A 20,090-nucleotide genomic window follows, 5' to 3' on the forward strand; every position below is an offset into this window, starting at 1 on the left:
TCTTCTTCTTGCCACAGCGAACATTTCATTTTTCTACTTCTCGTTTCGCACGGCACAGTTCGATGTTTCAGGATCGAGTGTGTCTCGGTCAGCCTGCTCTCTCTCTATCAATGTCGCTCGGTCAGCCGTTCGCGCACAACAGTTACGCGTTAGTTTAGTAGGCTCGGCCAGCTTTGGAAAGGCGTTTTTGACTCACATGCGAAGCAAAAGTGAGTCTATGTACTCACCCGAGTCGTCCGTCCGTCCGTCCGTCCGTCCGAAAAACTTTAACGTTGGATTTTCTTGGACATTATTAAGTCTATCAACACCTGATGTGGCCTGATGGTGTATGGTTACAAGATCTCAAAAAACATGTGCGGCAACTTGACCTCACTTCAAGTTCAAGGTCACAAGGGCTGTAATTGTTGTCTTAAAAACGACTATTTTTCACATTTTCGCATTTTCTCTGAAGTTTTTGAGATTTAATACCTCACCTATATATGATATATAGGGCAAAGTAAGCCCCATCTTTTGATACCAGTTTGGTTTACCTTGCTTCAAGGTCAAGGTCACAGGAGCTCTTCAAAGTTGGATTGTATACATATTTTGAAGTGACCTTGACCCTGAACTATGGAAGATAACTGTTTCAAACTTAAAAATTATGTGGGGCACATGTTATGCTTTCATCATGAGACACATTTGGTCACATAAGATCAAGGTCAAGGTCACTTTGACCCTTATGAAATGTGACCAAAATAAGGTAGTGAACCACTAAAAGTGACCATATCTCATGGTAGAAAGAGCCAATAAGCACCATTGTACTTCCTATGTCTTGAATTAACAGCTTTGTGTTGCATGACCTTGGATGACCTTGACCTTGGGTCAAGGTCACATGTATTTTGGTAGGAAAAATGTGTAAAGCAGTTCTTAGTGTATGATGTCATTGCTAGGTTTAGTTATTTGACCTTGACCCTGAAGGTCAAGGTCATGTAAAGGTCAAGGTCAAGCATGTGAGTCGTATGGGCTTTGCCCTTCTTGTTAAATCATGTCTCGTGTACGACGCGAGGAGAACGGTTTTTAAGTGACGTCTGGTACTAATTCTGCCAACACATCCAGCGAGGGTTTTGTCTTTCAGACAACGGTTTCAGTTTTAGGCCATTTATCATTGCACCTTGTGTATCATCACTATTACCCCCCGCGGGTTAGGGGGAAGAATTTACCCGATGCTCCCCTGCATGTCGTAAGAGGCGACTAACGGATTCTGTTTCTCCTTTTACCCTTGTTAAGTGTTTCTTGTATAGAATATAGTCAATTTTTGTAAAGATTTTAGTCAAGCAGTATGTAAGAAATGTTAAGACCTTTGTACTGGAAACTTGCATTCTCCCAGTATGGTCATATATTGTACTACGTTGCAAGCCCCTGGAGCAATTTTTTGATTAGTGCTTTTGTGAACAAGAAACAATAACAAGTGGCTCTATCCCACCTCCCCCCTTTCCCCGTCGCGATATAACCTTGACCGGTTGAAAACGACGTTAAACACCAAATAAAGAAAGAAAGAAATCATTACTATTCTCACACACTTGCTGGCCTTCCCCGTAACACTGAAATCTCCGTCTCTTTTCTCTCTTTCTCTCTCTTTGTTCTCTTCTGTCGGAGAGTTTCACAGTCTTCATAATCTTTCAGGATACCGTCTCAACTAGTCTTGTCCAATCTGGCCATTTCATCACAAACGCAACAACACAAAGCTGCCCTGGTTTTGCCGAAATATTCTCGTCATCTCCGCAGCTTGCTCAGTAAGACGTAACATTCATTTTGTCTGGCTCCATCCATTGTTTCCTCGTCTTCTGCATGTAGCCCACTCTATCTGCAACAGCTGTCTCTTAATTATTCACTCTGTACCCGCTTGATGTGTCGAATCACAGTTAGTGTGATCAGTCCATTAGCTACCTCTGTGTGCATGTACTTCGCCCGTTTCATTCTTGGCCCGTAGGTGCGATTTTTGCGCAGATAGAAAGAAGGTGTGTGTTTGATCTTTTGCACAATGGGCGGCTTGCTTAAAGATACACACCTGCCTTCTCGCCTGTAAACAATCATGTTCATCACCGCCGATCTGTCCAGGCTTTGACATGAAGTAAGAGCATCCTTCCACTTGGACACATACCGTCAATCAACAGCCTGGCTGCTTCAATTTACAGAGCACACACAAAATTGCACTTTTGCATGTACAAGACTTCGGTCATTGTGCCAGGAGTTAAGTGGCTGACTACACCCAACAACGCACACACCAGGGCACCTGTTGCTGCTAGCTTTCCACCAGAAGTTAAGTGGCTGAATACACCCAACAACGCACACACCAGGGCACCTGTTGCTGCTAGCTTTCCACTAGAAGTTAAGTGGCTGAATACACCCAACAACGCACACACCAGGGCACCTGTTGCTGCTAGCTTTCCACCAGAAGTTAAGTGGCTGACTACACCCAACAACGCACACACCAGGGCACCTGTTGCTGCTAGCTTTCCACCAGAAGTTAAGTGGCTGAATACACCCAACAACGCACACACCAGGGCACCTGTTGCTGCTAGCTTTCCACTAGAAGAAAGCGACCCGTATTTTCCAGAGATGGAACCTCCCCAAAAAGTAATTGAAATGGAAATTAAAAAATTAAAATCAATTGAGCACAAACAAATAAACAAAAAATCCCAGTCGGCTGTTGATCTCTGGAATGTGTCTAAAGCAGAGATGCTATATGATCCGAGGTAAAATCTTCGACACGCGTATGTTGAATTAGAAGATGATCTACACTGGTAGGGTGGCATCTTTAAAAGGTGTAGGAGTAAAACACGAAGGCCTTTAAACCACGGCAGCCGTTGGGGATTCTATCAGTCATGCACGCTCTTCTCTGTCTGATAAACACCGTGTGTGCTGTGGTTGTTTGGTGAGACAACCTGCACGCAATGAATTCCAGTCGCTTGCAGAATGCCACGACGTTAATATCTCGCCAAATATGAGGATTTTTACATCGAAATATGATGACGGTACTGACAAAAATTAGGTGTGTGAGACAAAAAAACAAAACAAAACAAAATAAAATAAAAACACTGCTGGCGGTCTCAAGTAGCCAGTGTCCAGGCAGAACACGGCGAGGTACTTTTTATCTAGTTTTATTTCCTTCTGTTTATTTCGTAAACGCTTATCCTTGCGTGGTATTAATTTAGCTATCAATATTATGTCGGAAACAGACGGACTACTAAGGTTCCAAGATCGAAAATCCAACACACAAAAAGATTAGTTTATAAAACGTTTAATACGGGTCGTCGACCTAATAGCCTTTGTAATGGACATTAGACATAGTCATAAAACAAACAAAAGAACCTACCTCAGTACTTTATGCAGCGCTTTAGCCCTACTCAGCTAAGCTTTCTTATCTGCCTCATAATTAGTAACTTAAACGAGTACTGACCTTGGGAAGACGAAGTTTGAGTGGAATTCCATGAATGTAGTTTACCGGAACGGAAGGATATGTGAGAGAGCGCATGTCCGGAAGAGCCATATTTTAACGCACAGATCATCTAGTTTGTTGTAAAAAAGAATAAACAACTGATGATCTGAAAATTAACAAGTTTGGAAAAACATTTTCATATATTCTTGGGCGGGTAACTTAGGCTAGGGAAGGGCACATATCCTTCCGTTCCGGTAAACTACATTCATGGAATTCCACTCAAACTTCGTCTTCCCAAGGTCAGTACTCGTTTAAGTTACTAATTCCATTTCACGTAGTTTAGCCGAAACTACAGGAAATGTGAGACTTCAAAGTATGTTTTTTCAAACGTTTCTCACAGTCATACCTCATTTTCTCACTTTCACATCAAAATCCCTAAGACCACACCATCAACTTTGTTTTTAGTGCATTATGCCTTTTTTATTTTCAACATTTTCCAGTGCATTATCTATGCCTGGGTTTTAAGTGCATTATCTATGCATCTTTGATGTTTCAGTTATGAAGACTTTCGCCACAGTGAAAATAATAGTCTTACTGCTTTCCTAGCAGTCTACCATTGTCTTCTTCAGTGAAGTGCCTACTTGTAGTTCTTACAACTTGACCTGCCCATGAATTTCCACATGGTACTCTGAACTTTTTGGCTTTCTGCTCTTTGCGAATCATCGACTAATGGTCGATTGTAAAATCGCTGGAAAGTTTTAGCATTCGACCAGCCTGCTGATTTTAATATGTCATCAATACATACACCAGTTTTTAACATAGCTGATGAGGAAGCACTTCTAAAGCTATGAGCAGTGAACCCTTGGACACCAGCTGACCCCAAAACCTCTTTCATCCAACGAGCTATCGAATCCTTCGATGCTGGCCCATGTGGCCGTCCATAACACAAAATAAGTTTGTCACAGTCTCCACGCACCACTGCAGTCCTTGCAATGTATTCTTTTAAACAGCTTACAACACACAGTTGTTTTTCCTCCTCATACTTTTGGAGATGTATTGGGGCTTGGTGATAACCAGGTCTACTATGCTTGAGTTTATCAACTACATGAATCTTGCATGATCCCTGATTTAAAAACTGAACACATGATAGTTTCAATAAATGAATTGTCTGCACTCTCTGTGCCGAAACAATCAAAAGTAAAGCACACAATTTTAATGTTATTTCTTTCAAGGAGAGTTTGCTATTGTCCTCACTATTTCTGAAAAAATCCAATAGCACAGCCACATCCCAAGTGTTCTTTTGGTGGGGCAATGGTGTTCTCAGCTGAAGCACACCTCTTACAAAACGACATATCAATGGGTGTTCTCCCATTTTCTTGTTGCCATCTGTTTGTACTACAGCAGAAATAGCACTCCTGGCTGTGTTAATAGCACTGTAGCCTAATCCAAGGCTAAACAGCCCAGTCAAAAATTCCAAAACTTGCTTTACAGATGCATGAAATGGATCACAGTTCCGTTCAACACAGAAAACTTTCCACCGTGACAAGTAGCTGGAATACTGTCTGTGTGTCTTTTCCCTCCATGATGCACAGATGATGCTGCAAGCTTGTCCATGAATTCCTTGTGCTTCAACTGCATCCCTGATAACATCACTGCCATCAACTGAAGCTTGCTGTGCAGAGGATGTGGTGTCTGCGCGTGGGCCAGACGTAGAACAGTCCTCCCCTTGGGTAGCAGAAGAGGTTTCCTGACGAGGAGCCGCAATAGTTGAGGATACCAAGTTGCTGTAGGCCAGTCTGGGACTATGACAACCCCTTCTGCGTTGTCCTTCTCCAGTTTGACCAGGACCCTCTGAATCAGGCTGAATGGCGGAAAAGCATAAAAGAACCAGTTAGTCCAACTCATCTTAAATGCATCCACTGCAAACGATTCTGGATCTGGTTGCCAAGACACAAAAGTTGCCAACTGGCGATTTAGTCTTGATGCAAAAAGATCAATTTCAGGTTTTCCAACTTGCTCACAGATTCTTTTGAAAATCTGTCTGTCCAGCATCCATTCTGTATTATCATTGAATTTTCTGGACTGAGCATCAGCTTGTGTATTTAGCTTGCCAGGAATGTGAGCTACTGTCAGCCAAATATTCCTGTCTTTACACCAGATCCAGATTCGTTTTGCTACATCATTGCAATCTGCAGAATGTGAACCACCCATTTTTTCAATGTATGACACCGCACATGAGTTGTCTGTCAGCACTTTGATATGTTTACCATCAATATCCTTACTAAAGCTTTTCAGAGCATGCTCAATCGCCATCAGCTCTAGAACATTGATATTGTTGTTTCTTTCTAAAACAGACCAACGGCCACCTGTTTGCTTTGGGTGGCAAACTGCACCCCAACCCAAAGTGGAGGCATCTGTTGTTATTACCATTTCAGGTTCAGATCTTTCTATGGGGGAAAAAGCTGAATCTATGTTCTGTAGCCACCAGTCTAGCTCTTCTTCAGCTTCTTTTGATATAACTACCAATGCATCAAAATCCCCTTTTTTCACTTTCAATGCTTCAACCTTAACCTTATCGAGTTGTCTATAGAACAACTGACCCCAAAGCACAGCTGGGAATGAAGCAACAAGCTGACCAATCACTTGCGCTAGCTCCCGAATGGTAATCCTTTTCCTGTTTTTTACACTTCTGCAAGTATTTTTCAGTTTCTGAATTTTCTCGACAGACATATTTTCTGAATCTAGCCAAAATCCCAGATACTTTATCTTTTTGAGTGGGGTAAGTTCTGACTTTTCTTCATGGATGATAAATCCAAGAGCTTCAAACAAGTGTACTGTTTCCTGAACATTCTGCAGACAACTCTCATAAGTTTGTCCCTGAAGATAGCAATCATCAATGAATGATGCTGACAAAAAGCCCCTTTTTCTCAGACAAGCATACACTGGTTTCAGTAACTTAGTGAAATATCTTGGGCAGTTACACAACCCGTTTGGGAAGCAGGTGTATTCATACAACTGTTCTCTCCAAATGAATTTCAAAAATTTCCTGAAATCTGGCTTGATTGAGACAGAATAATATGCATGCCTTAAGTCAAATGAAGCCATGTAACACCCTTTTTTCATAAGCCGTATAGCTGACGTCCGATTTTCCATTTTGAAGTGCTCATACGTCACCGACTGATTAAACTGGTTTCATCACCAGGAATACAGGGGATATAATTTCTCCATCTTCACTTTCACATTTTTCTATTACTTTCATTTTCAGTAATTTCTTAACTTCATTGTCCATCTCAGAAAAGTGATAACCCTTGATTTGAGTTGTAGGCACTTTTCCTACTTCTAATTCTGATAAATCCCTCAGTGGAATTTCAGCCCCTGTCACCATTTTCAAAATAAACGGATCTGATGTCAGCTTTCTCCATTCTTCAATAAAATATTGTATTCTACCTGCAATAAATGGTATCTGAACACTTTTGTTTATTGGATAGCATACCTTACCGGTCAGGTCTGGCTGTGCATCCTCATTTAGGCCGATTTGAATGTCGTGTTGTTCTGCCCTCGGAAGCTTCTCCCCCGGTAGCGTGGATAGTAACCTCTTGCTCGGCCGCGTGTCCAGCCTCGGCCTCTTCTCTGGTCGTAGTCCCAGTTTTTTGTCCTGCCTCCTCTGAATGGAAAAAACTTGTCTCCCCTTGATGACCGAGTGATTGCCATGCCAAGCTTGGACGACGAATCAATGGAGGCGAACACAGATCGCAAATCATCCCCAAACAGTTCTGTTGTCACTGGGATTTCTGAAGAAACGAGTTTCTTGTATTTCTTGTTGAATTGCGGTGCGGACATAATCGACACTCTTCTGTCCATTGACATTTCGTGAGTCGCTTTGAGAATGAGCGGGGATATAGCTCAGTTGGTAGCGCGCTGGATTTGTATTCAGTTGGCCGCTGTCAGCGTGAGTTCGATCCCAGGTTCGGCGGAAATTTATTTCAGAGTCAACTTTGTGTGCAGACTCTCTTCGGTGTCCGAACCCTCCCCCCCGTGTACACTACATTGGGTGTGCACGTTAAAGATCCCACGATTGACAAAAGGGTCTTTCCTGGCAAAATTGCTTAGGCACAGTTGATAATTGTCTACCTATACCCGTGTGACTTGGAATAATAGGCCGTGAAAGGTAAATATGCGCCGAAATGGCTGCAATCTACTGGCCGTATAAAATTTCATCTCACACGGCATCATTGCAGAGCGCCTAGAACTGTACCCACGGAATATGCGCGATATAAGCGTCATTGATTGATTGATTGATTGATTGAATCGGTCAGAGATTTCATTTGTTTTTTCACATCAATGTTTGTTTTCCCAACACACTCGTTCGCTGCACACACAAGAGCGTTCACTGCTGTAAGCAAAATGTGTTGGATTCTTTGAGTACGCAAATCTGCACTTTTCTGGTTATGGTCCATTGTGTCCCACACTTCATGGTTCACTCGAGGAACTTTTAGTTCGACGTTTTTCGGGCGCTTGTGCTCCGAAATCTTGTCTTTCATTTTTGCTTCGTTCATTTTGCCTTTTGCCATCATGTTGACTATTTTGGCTAGCTGTTCCGAAATATCATCGCCAAGCTCCTCATCAGCCTCATAATCTTGCTGAATCCCTGTCAGTGTGTCACTTTCAGCATTTTCATCACTGCGATTCTCTGTCTGATCGCCACAAGATCTCACACGAGTAAGATTTTCAATTTGGTAGTCCAAATCTTCATCAGAATTGTCCACCAAAAAAGATACGGTACTGTCTTCTTCTCTGCGTCTTTTCTTCTTCAAAGGGGAACTACTCCGAAGTTGAACACATTCTGAATCTTCGTCTTCCACAATTTCCCCTTCTTGATGGTTTAAGCGTGTTTATTCAAATTCTCATACACACGTTTCAAACAATAACAACATTGAGAACGTTAACAAGCAGATTGCTTATGGACACGTTCTTGAACTTATAATCAATACACATTCAGATAGCAAAACATGGCGAACAAGTGATAGCTTCAACACTTATCTTGATAATCTTTAATTATATTTTATACAAATAGGGTAAAGAGAGAGAGAGAGAGAGAGAGAGAGAGAGAGAGAGAGAGAGAGAGAGAGAGAGAGAGAGAGAGAGAGAGAGAGAGAGAGAGAGAGAGAGAGAGGGAGAGGGAGAGAGAGAGATGGAGGGAGAGAATGCCTGGCTACATCAATTGCACAGTTAATATAATATCAGCCGAAGCGATTAGTTAACATAACATAGTCTTGTACAACAGAGAATATTTTCGTGTTCAAAGATATAGTTAAATCAGTATTTCCAAACAAGAGTGTTTTGCAGTCCAGAACGTGTGTTGGCAGACTATTGAATAAAATGGTTCTATGTTCTTTAAATTTTGGACAGTGTAATAAGAAATGTTCAGAATCTTCCGGGCATGCTCCACACGTACATTCTAGATTATCAGAGAGGTGTCGGTTAACTAAGTCTTGTTGCAAATCGCTCATGTTTAATCTCAACCTGCTGTGAAGTACCTGTCCCTGGCGGTTGCCTAAATAATAATACGGTGGAACAACAACATCTCCATCGGTCAAATACCTTTTAAATTCACCAACTGACTGCGTTTGTTGTATATTTTCTGGAAGATTATTCCACAAAGCTGTCGTTGAAGGAAAAAATGAAGATTTATATAACTCACTTCTGCACAATGGAAACTTACGTTCAAGAGGGCGTCGTCTGTGGTAAGGATTTACATCGGAAACCAGGACCGGCAGTTTGGAATATAAATATTCTGGGGTTAAACGATTTACAATTTTATAATACAGCAAAAGTTTATGACGACGTCGCCTTTCTTTCAGGGGCACAAAACCCGATTCGTTATACAGTTTTTGGTGGCTTGTGCCACGTACTGCACCTACAATGATTCGGATTGCATCGAGATGCAATGTCTCCAACTCGTCTGCCAAACACTGTGTACAGTTATCCCAGATAACGTCCGCATAATCAAACAATGGTAACATAAAGGATTTATATATAACTTCAAGTGATTTTCTGTTTAAACGATGCTTGAATAAACCAAAACACGCAATTGACTTTCTACATTTAGCAATTAGACTTTTTATGTGGGAATCCCATTTACAATTACCTTGTAGAATGACGCCAAGGTGCTTGTGATTTTCAACATCAACTAAGTGTGCATCTTCGAAATACAATGGTGGAAGTAAAACATTTTGTTGCCTACAAATGTCCAACAATTCTGTCTTTTGACAATTAAAAGTGACTTTCCATTTAGAAGCCCATGTGCGAATTTTATCCAAATCAGAATTCAAAATCTCTGCTCGTACATCATCGTTATCTAAACTTAAGTACATACTCGTATCGTCTGCAAAGAGTTTCAACACTGATTCAAGACCAACACCAATATCGTTAATATAAATGAGAAATAAAAGAGGTCCTAAGACAGAACCCTGAGGGACACCAGCAGAAGGGGTAGCATAACTTGATTTGGTTCCTTTCAATACTACTGCTTGTCTGCGATCGCTCAAGTAATGTTCAAACCAAACAAGCAAGGGACCTCTTATACCTATCGCCTCAAGCTTGTGGAGCAGACCGCGATGCCAGACTTTATCAAAAGCTTTGGATACATCAAAAAATATTGCCTGTGACATAACGTTTTTATCAAGTGCAACACAAAAATCATCATATATACTCAATAGTTGATAAACAGTCGAATCACCAGCAATAAAACCAGATTGGCAGTGTGTAATCAAATCATAATTTTTCAAATAACCAAACACACGGATTTGTATACATTTTTCAAGCACCTTCCCAATACAACTCAGCAGAGAGATTGGACGGTAGTTGGAACAAGCACTCCTATCGCCTTTCTTAAAAATGGGCGTAATGTGAGCAGTTTTCCAGACAACTGGAAAAACACCCTCAGACAAGGATCTGTTAAAGAGAACTGTAAGCGGTGGAACGATAACAGGTAATCCATCTACAAGCAATTTATTATGTATTCCGTCAGGGCCCACGGCCTTGGATAAATTTAAATTCCTTAACACTTGGACAACTTCAGCTTCTGTTAATTCAAAAGTCGATAAAGATGTATTACACCAATTTGCCTCGGGCAGGGGATCGTCTGGATTTTCAACTTTAGACTGGCTTTCAAAATAATTATTAAACAAAATCGTTTTTTCACAAATGTTATCAATAATTTTTCCATTATCTTCTAGCGGTGGAATTTCGTTACATGCAACACCTTTTTTCTTCAAGAAGGAATTAACAAGTTGCCACCAATTTTTGCTTCCGAAGTTCTGTTTACAATTTATCCTCTCATCAAGTTCTAGAAAATAATCTCTTTTTCTTTTACGAATTTCATCTGTATACTGATTTCTAGTTAGGCGGAATAATGCCCACTGCTCAGGTGTATTTAAGCGCTTAGCAACTTGATGTATACAATTTTTTGCGTTTCGTAATTGTAAAATATGTTCAGTCATCCATGGGGCATCATCTTCACGTACTGTTATTATCTTAACAGGCATACATGTTTTTGCAACACGGAATAAATGTTCAGAAAACAAGGCAGCAGCTTCGTCAATAGACGCATTTAAAACTGTGTTCAAAAGATCAATTTTGTTCAATTCAAACAAAAATGTATAAACATCTAACTTGGCATAATTATATATAGTCCTTTTGAACTGACCTTTCTTTAGTCTCTGTGACGTTAATTTTACACATGGCACAGAATGGTCACTACAAATGGGGGGTAACACTACAACTTCACTGATTAAGTTTATACTCGTGGTCAGGATCAGATCGATGCATGAGGATTTAGTTTCTGTAATACGTGTGGGTTCAGTAACGAGCTGGTGCAGATTGTTTTTTTGTATTAAATTAAGAAAGTGGGGAGATGGATTATTCAAAAAATCTTCGTTAAAGTCTCCAAGAATTAGAAATTTATGTGGTGTTCTCATTACTTGCTTTACAGATTCGTCAACCAAGTGCCAATAATCAACCCGAGAGTCTCTTGGTCGGTAAAAGAAACCAATCAACACAGTTTCTTGCAATAGTTTAGTTTCTACCCAGACCGCTTCAAGACCTGGAATTAGCAGATATGCCTTGGTTTGCAAATAAAATCGTTTTTCACGTAAACAGCTACCACTACATATCCATCTGACCTATCAAGGCGCACTGGGGGATGAAATCCTTTGAGGCATAAACTGTCGTTTGATATCGAGTCACACAACCAAGTTTCTGACAAAGTCACAATATCGTGCTCTTTAACTTCACATTGTAAAATATCAATCTTGTTTCGCAAACTACGTATATTTATTTCCCCTTCTTCTGCATCCCATTTCTTTAGTGCACGCAGGATTCGTTCATTCTGCTTTTTCATGTCATCCCAATCCTTTGTCGGTAATTGTACTACCTCGAGTCGAGGTTTTTCTTTTTGTTTCACTTTTGTGATTTCAACCATGTTTTTTCTGGGGTCTCTGTGAGCATGGAGGGGAAGAGTCTTCACCCTCGGAATCGGATTTGAGTAAGTTTTCTTCGCTCTCCATTCCAAATTCTTTGAAAGAACAACGCAGCAAGGTTCGCGGAATCGAAAGATGTACTTTGAGACCGAAAAATTCGATCGTAAACCAAGATGAATCACGATAAACAACCGAAAAAAGCGGAGCATCGGTTTCAGACGTGCGCTAATGGCGCCGGAAATACGGATATGGCTCTTCCGGACATGCGCTCTCTCACATTTCCTGTAGTTTCGGCTAAACTACGTGAAATGGAATTGGTGTTAGGCACAAAAAAGAATAGTCTGTTTACGGTAACCCGACCGACCCTATTTTTTTCGCGCGACCCTAGACTTTTTTTTTGGCATTTGGGAAAAAAAAATTAACGTAAAAATATGTTTTTTGGGAAGAAAAAAAATCCCGACCTACCGACCCTATTTTTTTGGCCTATGTTACCGTAAACAGACCTTTTTTTGGCCTTATATCTGTCCACTACAAGGACCAATAGGTCAACGTTCTCGTGAATGTTTTCATTTGTCTATAATTAAACTTTCCACAAACTATCTTACTCGTCGTGTTAATTCTTTTTTAACTCCAGCAAACATCCGCGCACGCAAGCATTTACAGGAAAAATAAACCAAAAAGTTTTGAAACTATGGTATCTTTCCTAGATAAGTCGCAATGGCAAAGCAAATTGGCACGCAACGATCAGTTACCGCTGTTGCCTGGTAACTAGAATAAGTCACGAAAATTGAGCTTGAAACCAGTGTCAAACTTTTATTTAAAACCATACGCAGCGCTGTTACTCGCTTGAAATGCCAGGGGGAATTCAATATGTGTGTTGACACAGAAAGCAGAACAATCTCTGAAATAAGGTGAAACTCGATCTTACTTGATCCAGCTACATTGCAGGCAGGTCGATATTATGTAGTCTCAAAGAACAGTAGAGACGGTTTATGCTGTCAACAGTCTACGCTGATAAACGAGCGAAAAGTACCTACATGACTTACAAACCGAGTTCAATCTAAAAGAGATACTATTGATCTGACCACTTCATCACGTAAACTAACAAGAGAATGAACTCAGTGGAAGTTACCCAACGCAACCATTACAAAAAGTGCTGTTTCTTTGCCATTCTTTACGACATTTTGAGCTTTTACAACATTTGCTTTTTTTTGTAGTGTTGGCAGTCCTCCACCACGGTTGCATTATTTGTGACGCAGAATCTTATGGTGTAACTAGGGAAGCGACCCGAGGGCCTTCATTTTCCTATGTATAATCAATGGCCGAGTTTCAGCGTCAAGTGTCAAATCTTGCATTAGCAGAATTCATTGCATCCATTTATAATTCATCAGTCGTGTGCTTGTTGGACCCGTTGATGGATTAAGAAAATACTTCGGAGCCTTGCAGTTTCTACAGTTCCAGCTGAAACATAATGGCGACTGACACGAGGCACCGTCTTGTTAAATGTTTTCCCGTAACAATGCACGACTGCAAACCATCGAGGATGGCAGTGGTTGCAGTTACAGATCACCTGCAGATTTCATGTTCAACGATAAGGAATCGTTCTCATGTGAACTATCGCTCGAGTAAGAGATGCCCGCAGCTGACCCGAAAGAGGTCTTGCAACGATGTCCTGACAATAGACCAAATAGCCTGGACCGCCAACTCGTCACGTGACCCTTCGAGGTTACGACGCTCGACTTTCAGGGGCGCTTAGCGTCCGGTTTGAAAGGCCAGCGATTCGAAGACAGTGAAAAGAAAGCACGCTCCAGTTATTTGTGACAATGGGAGGTGACAATGAACTGGATTTTCCAAAACTCCAAACTAAACTTAACAAAACTCATCGAAAAACATGTTCCATATGCACTTTAGCTGAGTTTATTTTAGCATTTTCAGAACTTACCTCGGCAACTTCGTCCATGTTTACAATCGACACCGGATATGACCTCCCCCTGATTTCTAAAAGGCCATGTAAGCGTAGGTTCCTAAATGCGAGAGGCCGCTACCTCGTAATAGAGAGAAAGAGCGGAGAGAGAGCTAGTTGGCGGTCCAGGATAAATGGTCTATGGTTCACACACAAACCAAACCGGTCCAACAACAACACGTAAAAAAAATGGGGGCAAAAATAAATAGAATTTTTTTTAGATTTTTGAACTGGTAACAAAAGGAAAAAACCCACGAGATCCCCTTTGTCACATTGTTTTGTTTGCACGAGTTGTTCCCAGTAGACTCCTGTCCCTCGCGGCTGACTGCACGTGCTATTGATTGATGTCGCTGCTGCCTGGCTTTTGTTCTCGCACACAACTGCATGTGTGTGCGTGTTTGTTTGTTTCATCTTCTTCCGCTAAAATGACTTGTCAGGTGCGTCGCTCTAATTATTGTCTCCCCCAACCAGCCGTTTCGTCTGTTTTGATCAAATATACTGTCAGGTGTGTCTCCTCCCAATGTTTTCATTTTCTTTCTTTTTATATTTAGTCAAGTTTTGACTAAATATTTTAACATCGAGGGGGAATCGAAACGAGGGTCGTGGTGTATGTGCGTATGTGTGTGTGTGCGTGCGTGTGTGTGTGTGTGTGTGTGTGTAGAGCGATTCAGACTAAACTACAGGACCGATCTTTATGAAATTTGACATGAGAGTTCCTGGGTATGAAATCTCGGAACGTTTTTTTCATTTTTTTGATAAATGTCTTTGATGACGTCATATCCGGCTTTTCGTGAAAGTTGAGGCGGCACTGTCACGCCCTCATTTTTCAACCAAATTGGTTGAAATTTTGGTCAAGTACTCTTCGACGAAGCCCGGGGTTCGGTATTGCATTTCAGCTTGGTGGCTTAAAAATTAATTAATGACTTTGGTCATTAAAAATCTGAAAATTGTAAAAAAAAATAAAAAATTATAAAACGATCCAAATTTACGTTTATCTTATTCTCCATCATTTGCTGATTCCAAAAACATATAAATATGTTATATTCGGATTAAAAACAAGCTCTGAAAATTAAATATATAAAAATTATTATCAATTTTTTTTTTTCGAAATCAATTTAAAAACACTTTCATCTTATTCCTTGTCGGTTCCTGATTCCAAAAATATATAGATATGATATGTTTGGATTAAAAACACGCTCAGAAAGTTAAAACGAAGAGAGGTACAGAAAAGCGTGCTATGCAGCATAGCGTAACCACTACCCCGCTCTTCTTGTCAATTTCACTGCCTATGCCGTGAGCGGTGGACCACGAGTATACGGTCTTGCTGCGTTGCATTGCGTTCAGTTTCATTCTGTGAGTTCGACAGCTACTTGACTAAATATTGTATTTTCGCCTTACGCGACTTGTTTATATTTAGTCAAGTTTTGACTAAATATTTTAACATCGAGGGGGAATCGAAACGAGGGTCGTGGTGTATGTGCGTATGTGTGTGCGTGCGTGTGTGTGTGTGTGTGTGTAGAGCGATTCAGACTAAACTACTGGACCGATCTTTATGAAATTTGACATGAGAGTTCCTGGGTATGAAATCCCCGAACGTTTTTTTCATTTTTTTGATAAATGTCTTTGATGACGTCATATCCGGCTTTTCGTGAAAGTTGAGGCGGCACTGTCACGCCCTCATTTTTCAACCAAATTGGTTGAAATTTTGGTCAAGTACTCTTCGACGAAGCCCGGGGTTCGGTATTGCATTTCAGCTTGGTGGCTTAAAAATTAATTAATGACTTTGGTCATTAAAAATCTGAAAATTGTAAAAAAAAATAAAAATTTATAAAACGATCCAAATTTACGTTTATCTTATTCTCCATCATTTGCTGATTCCAAAAACATATACATATGTTATATTCGGATTAAAAACAAGCTCTGAAAATTAAATATATAAAAATTATTATCAAATTTTTTTTTTCCAAATCAATTTAAAAACACTTTCATCTTATTCCTTGTCGGTTCCTGATTCCAAAAATATATAGATATGATATGTTTGGATTAAAAACACGCTCAGAAAGTTAAAACGAAGAGAGGTACAGAAAAGCGTGCTATCCTTCTCAGCGCAACGAATACCCCGCTCTTCTTGTCAATTCCACGTGCACTGCCTTTGCCAGGGGCGGTGGAGTGACGATGCTACGAGTATACGGTCTTGCTGCGTTGCGTTGCGTTCAGTTTCATTCTGTGAGTTCGACAGCTACTTGACTAAATATTGTATTTTCGCCTTACGCGACTTGTTTTTTTCTTTTCTTTGCAAAGTCGTTTTTGTTGTGGTTTGTTTTTCTTCTCTGTCTAACACCATTGGTGCTCACAGTTTGCTTTGTGAGCTACATTTCGCAATGCAAAATAATGCAGAAAGTCGAAAGCTATGCGAGAGTTGATTAAAAAGGTCTTGGACTCTATATAAAGAAACAATAACTGCACAACACCAAGCCGTCTTCGGTGCGCGGGTTGATTCTTTAAAAGTGGTCCACCGAAGAGATACAGTACATCAACTGACGACACCTAGCTGTCTGGCTGCTACTTAGGAGATTAAACGCACACACCTTGCCTGTTATCTGTATATGTAAAGATCATCCTTTCATTGTACAAAAACTGTAAAAGTCGTCATAACATTCTTGCACGGTACCGCAGAGCCATCTTTAGATGACCACTTTTTGATGTGAGTGTGTGTGTGTGTGTGTGTGTGTGTGTGTGTGTGTGTGTGTGTGTGTGTATACGGTATGTCCGTGTGCGTGCGTACGTGCGTACGTGCGTGTGTGTGTGTGAGAGAGAGAGAGAAAGAGAGAGACATAAAGCAACAGAGAGAGTGTGTCTTTGTGTAAATAGCAGAGATGGAGAAGACACTGGGATATCGGAGGTAGTATGCGCAAGTATCAAGCACAAAAAGAGGGCAGGAAATAGCCGCAATATTTGTGCAGGATGCTTATGGTAGTGAAGGAGTGCACCTGACTTTCACGCTGACACTGAGGGTGTGCAGGTGAGAATTTGCTCTGCACGTGCATACGCTGTCATACGTTATTTAGGGCTGGTGCGGGACAGACAGACAGACAGACCGAGAGATACAGACAGAGACAGAGACAGAGAGGAAGTCAGGCAGACAGAAAATCCGAATGAGAGAGACAGAGATAACACAAAACCCTTCATTACACTGAGGTCGGTGTTTTGTGAGGGCTAAGCACGCCTGGTCGACTTTAAGAAAAACAAATTCATGTCAAGGAAAAAGAAAGAACTGACAAAGTGCTAGGTTAACGATCAGAAGGATGTTGTCTACAGGGTGTTGTCCTATATTGTGAATGAGCGAGAGCGAGAGAGAGAGAGAGAGAGCGCGCGAGAGCGAGAGAGCGAGAGAGAGGGAGATGGAACTTTATTTTCAAGGGATAGAGATGTAAGGCTACGCCTTTTCTTACAACCTGTCCTTGGGAGGGAGAGAGAGAGAGAGAGAGAGAGAGAGAGAGAGAGAGAGAGAGAGAGAGAGAGAGAGAGAGAGAGAGAGAGAGAGAGAAACTCAGGTAAAGAGAATCATTCCAAAACTGGTTGGTTTAGTGCTCTGTGTCTTGTGAATGTTTTGTTTTGTCAATACTTCAACTCTTATTTTTGATTCAGAACTCCTGTTTCTTGACAGCTCAATTAGACTCCAGTAACACCCAAAACTTTTCTTTCAAATTATCGGACATGATATCATCATATATAGCTATTCTGATGGACACGTGGGGGAATTCGGGGGCTGTGATTGGATGGTCTCACACATCCCTTTTCCGATCATCAAAGCATAACGCTACGAAAGTCGGCCATTTTTGCCGATATCCAAACGATATCGGCAAAAACAAAGACGCATGGTTCCGGTTTCTTCCACGTGTATAAAGTACACGCATACCTCGCCAGGTTTGTTCCTGTGACTAGTCAACAGACGATGCCATTTGCTTTGTGTGTGTTTTTGTTGTTGCGTACTGTACATGACATACATTACGTGTAAAATCCAGTTCTTTAACAGGCAACAAACCTTGCACATTTCCAGAAGCTGCAATCTGAAGAGACCTATCTCTGATTCTAGCAGACGATCTCTCCAATGTTTAACACAAAATCAGCAAACTCTCCTGTCACATAGAACGTCCATTGTATAGGCCTAGTGCAATGTTGAAATGAAGTTACCGGTCTGAAACATTTCGTTTCTTCTGAGACAATCCTTGTTCTCTTATCATCTACAGATTTACCGCAGTCTTCACCACGCGAATTCCCAACAGAAGTCAGACTTTCGAACATACAATCTACGTAGGCAAGCATGATACGTCATGACGTCATATGATTCCTAACATATTGACGTAATGCTAAGCATCCGGTTATCTCGAGTTTTCTCCGTAATACATGTCCGTGGGTTTTTCAATGTTCGGTTATTTCCGTGGCTTCATGCGGAAAGGGAACCGTCGTCTGCAATCAACGACATGGACCATTCTGGTACTTGTTGCCGACAAAAACATGATTTTAACACAGAATTTAATGTCAGAATAGCTATATAAACGCTATTGTGTTTTCATCGTAGCAATAGGGTCCGATATTTAGACTCGAACAAGTATAATGCGACTCGTCTTCGACTCGTCGGCATTATACTTGTCTCGTCTAAATATCGGGCCCTATTGCTACGCTGAAAACACAATAGCTGTTAATGTTCAATCGTACCGTTTTTTGATTCTATTTCACAGCTTTCCCCTTATGAGATGGACTGATCACTTTCCTTACCTTTTAGTTTTACGGTTTGCCCAACAAAAATGACCGCTTTTTGTTAGATCTGTCTCCTACCTCATACTGGTTTACAAGACGACTATCGCGCTCATAGTGGGGCTCGTATGTTGCAGACGCACTCATAAATCATTCACATCTTGCAACAAACATCATACTTTGTGGTATTGTTCCTTATAATTATTTAAGGGATTTCAGATACAGAGCCACTTCAGAAATCGTTTTTTTGTGTCTTTGATAGGGAATAAAAGGCTGCATTTACAGCAGACGAAATTCGTACCAAAAGCGCTCAGCAGTAAATATTCTTAACTCAGCAAATGTAAAATTCAATGGTTTACCATGCACCAGAAGTTGTCTGCTGATAACACATGCATGACATAAATACTCTTATGGGTATTTTTGTGTTCTGGTATTTAATTTGATCGTTTTTAGAATTTTATATATCCGCAGCATGAAAATTCAAGATGGCGGCCTCCGCAACATTGCGTGTTTTGATTTGAGCGAAAACAACGTTTCTGAAGGTAAGTTTTCAAGAATACGCATCCATTCACCAAATGTCACATCATTTTACTGTTTAATTCTCCCCTGGGGTCTGTTATTCATCGGGTGAAGCGCTGAAATGCAGAGTAATCTTGCAATAGCTCATCAAGCTGGATTGTGATGCTGATAGATCTAGATCTATCTGTTGATTAGGCACACAAAAAAATAGGTGTGGTTACGGTAACATAGCCAAAAAAAATAGGGTAGGTAGGTAGGCAATCACTTTTTTTTTTTTAACTTTTTTTCTAATGTGTACAAATTAAACCTACTTGACAGGGAAATAAGTGTGCGACTCGGGCGCTTTCGCTTTCATTGCGTTTTTTGCACTCGTTTTTTTGTGGTTTTTTTGACAAATGTAATAAAAAGTTATAGGATCGGTCCCTAAAAATAGAGTAGGTCGGGTTACCGTAACCACACCTATTTTTTTTTTAGGCCTTACAAGTAAGGAAATCATGATCGCCACGCTGGTGATTTTAAACAGATTAAACGAACTTTGAATAAAAGGCGAGGAGAAAGAGATTGTTCATGGTATGATAAATGATTAGTCCTGCCTACGTTAAGGACTTCAATAAGGTGGGGAGGGCCGGGGTAGAGTCAAAAACTGAGTGAGGGTAGGCCAGATAGTAGGATGACCAGCTGGAGATAAAAACACTCCACTCCCCATGTCTTTACAGTGTTGTGATCAAACTTTCAAAGACGGTAGGTAACAGACAAAAGCATACAGTGTATGCTAATCAAATGAGATAAGTGGTTTTGAAAAATGAAGAGGTACCGCTCTTTGAGTTTTACAATTTTAGTTTGTTGCTTGTTTCTGATCCTTTTGCTTATTTTAAGTTGACCGTGCATTGGTGTGAATTTTATTTTTACAGGATATATACAAGAGTTACACCACATGCCGGTTCCTGGGAAC

At 40.7% G+C, this 20,090-nt stretch overlaps 2 protein-coding genes across 4 annotated transcripts in view; both read right to left on the reverse strand.

The window, feature by feature from the left end:
- The window catches only part of LOC138975880 (calcium/calmodulin-dependent protein kinase kinase 1-like), a 187,971-nt gene that overhangs the window by 82,208 nt on the left and 85,673 nt on the right, over positions 1–20,090 (reverse strand). The gene's annotated exons all lie outside the window — the stretch shown is intronic.
- Positions 3,647–6,148, reverse strand: LOC138976907 (uncharacterized). The gene has a single exon (XM_070349800.1). It carries the CDS (start codon positions 6,146–6,148, stop codon positions 4,904–4,906), a length of 1,245 nt encoding a protein of 414 aa, XP_070205901.1. The 3' UTR covers positions 3,647–4,903.

The sequence above is a fragment of the Littorina saxatilis genome, linkage group LG9 (genome assembly GCF_037325665.1).
Source record: "Littorina saxatilis isolate snail1 linkage group LG9, US_GU_Lsax_2.0, whole genome shotgun sequence".
NCBI lineage: Eukaryota > Metazoa > Mollusca > Gastropoda > Littorinimorpha > Littorinidae > Littorina > Littorina saxatilis.

Coding starts and splice junctions, on each gene's coding strand:
- LOC138976907 (XM_070349800.1), bottom strand. CDS start 6,148: ATGTCTGTCGAGAAAATTCAGAAACTGAAAAATACTTGCAGAAGTGTA.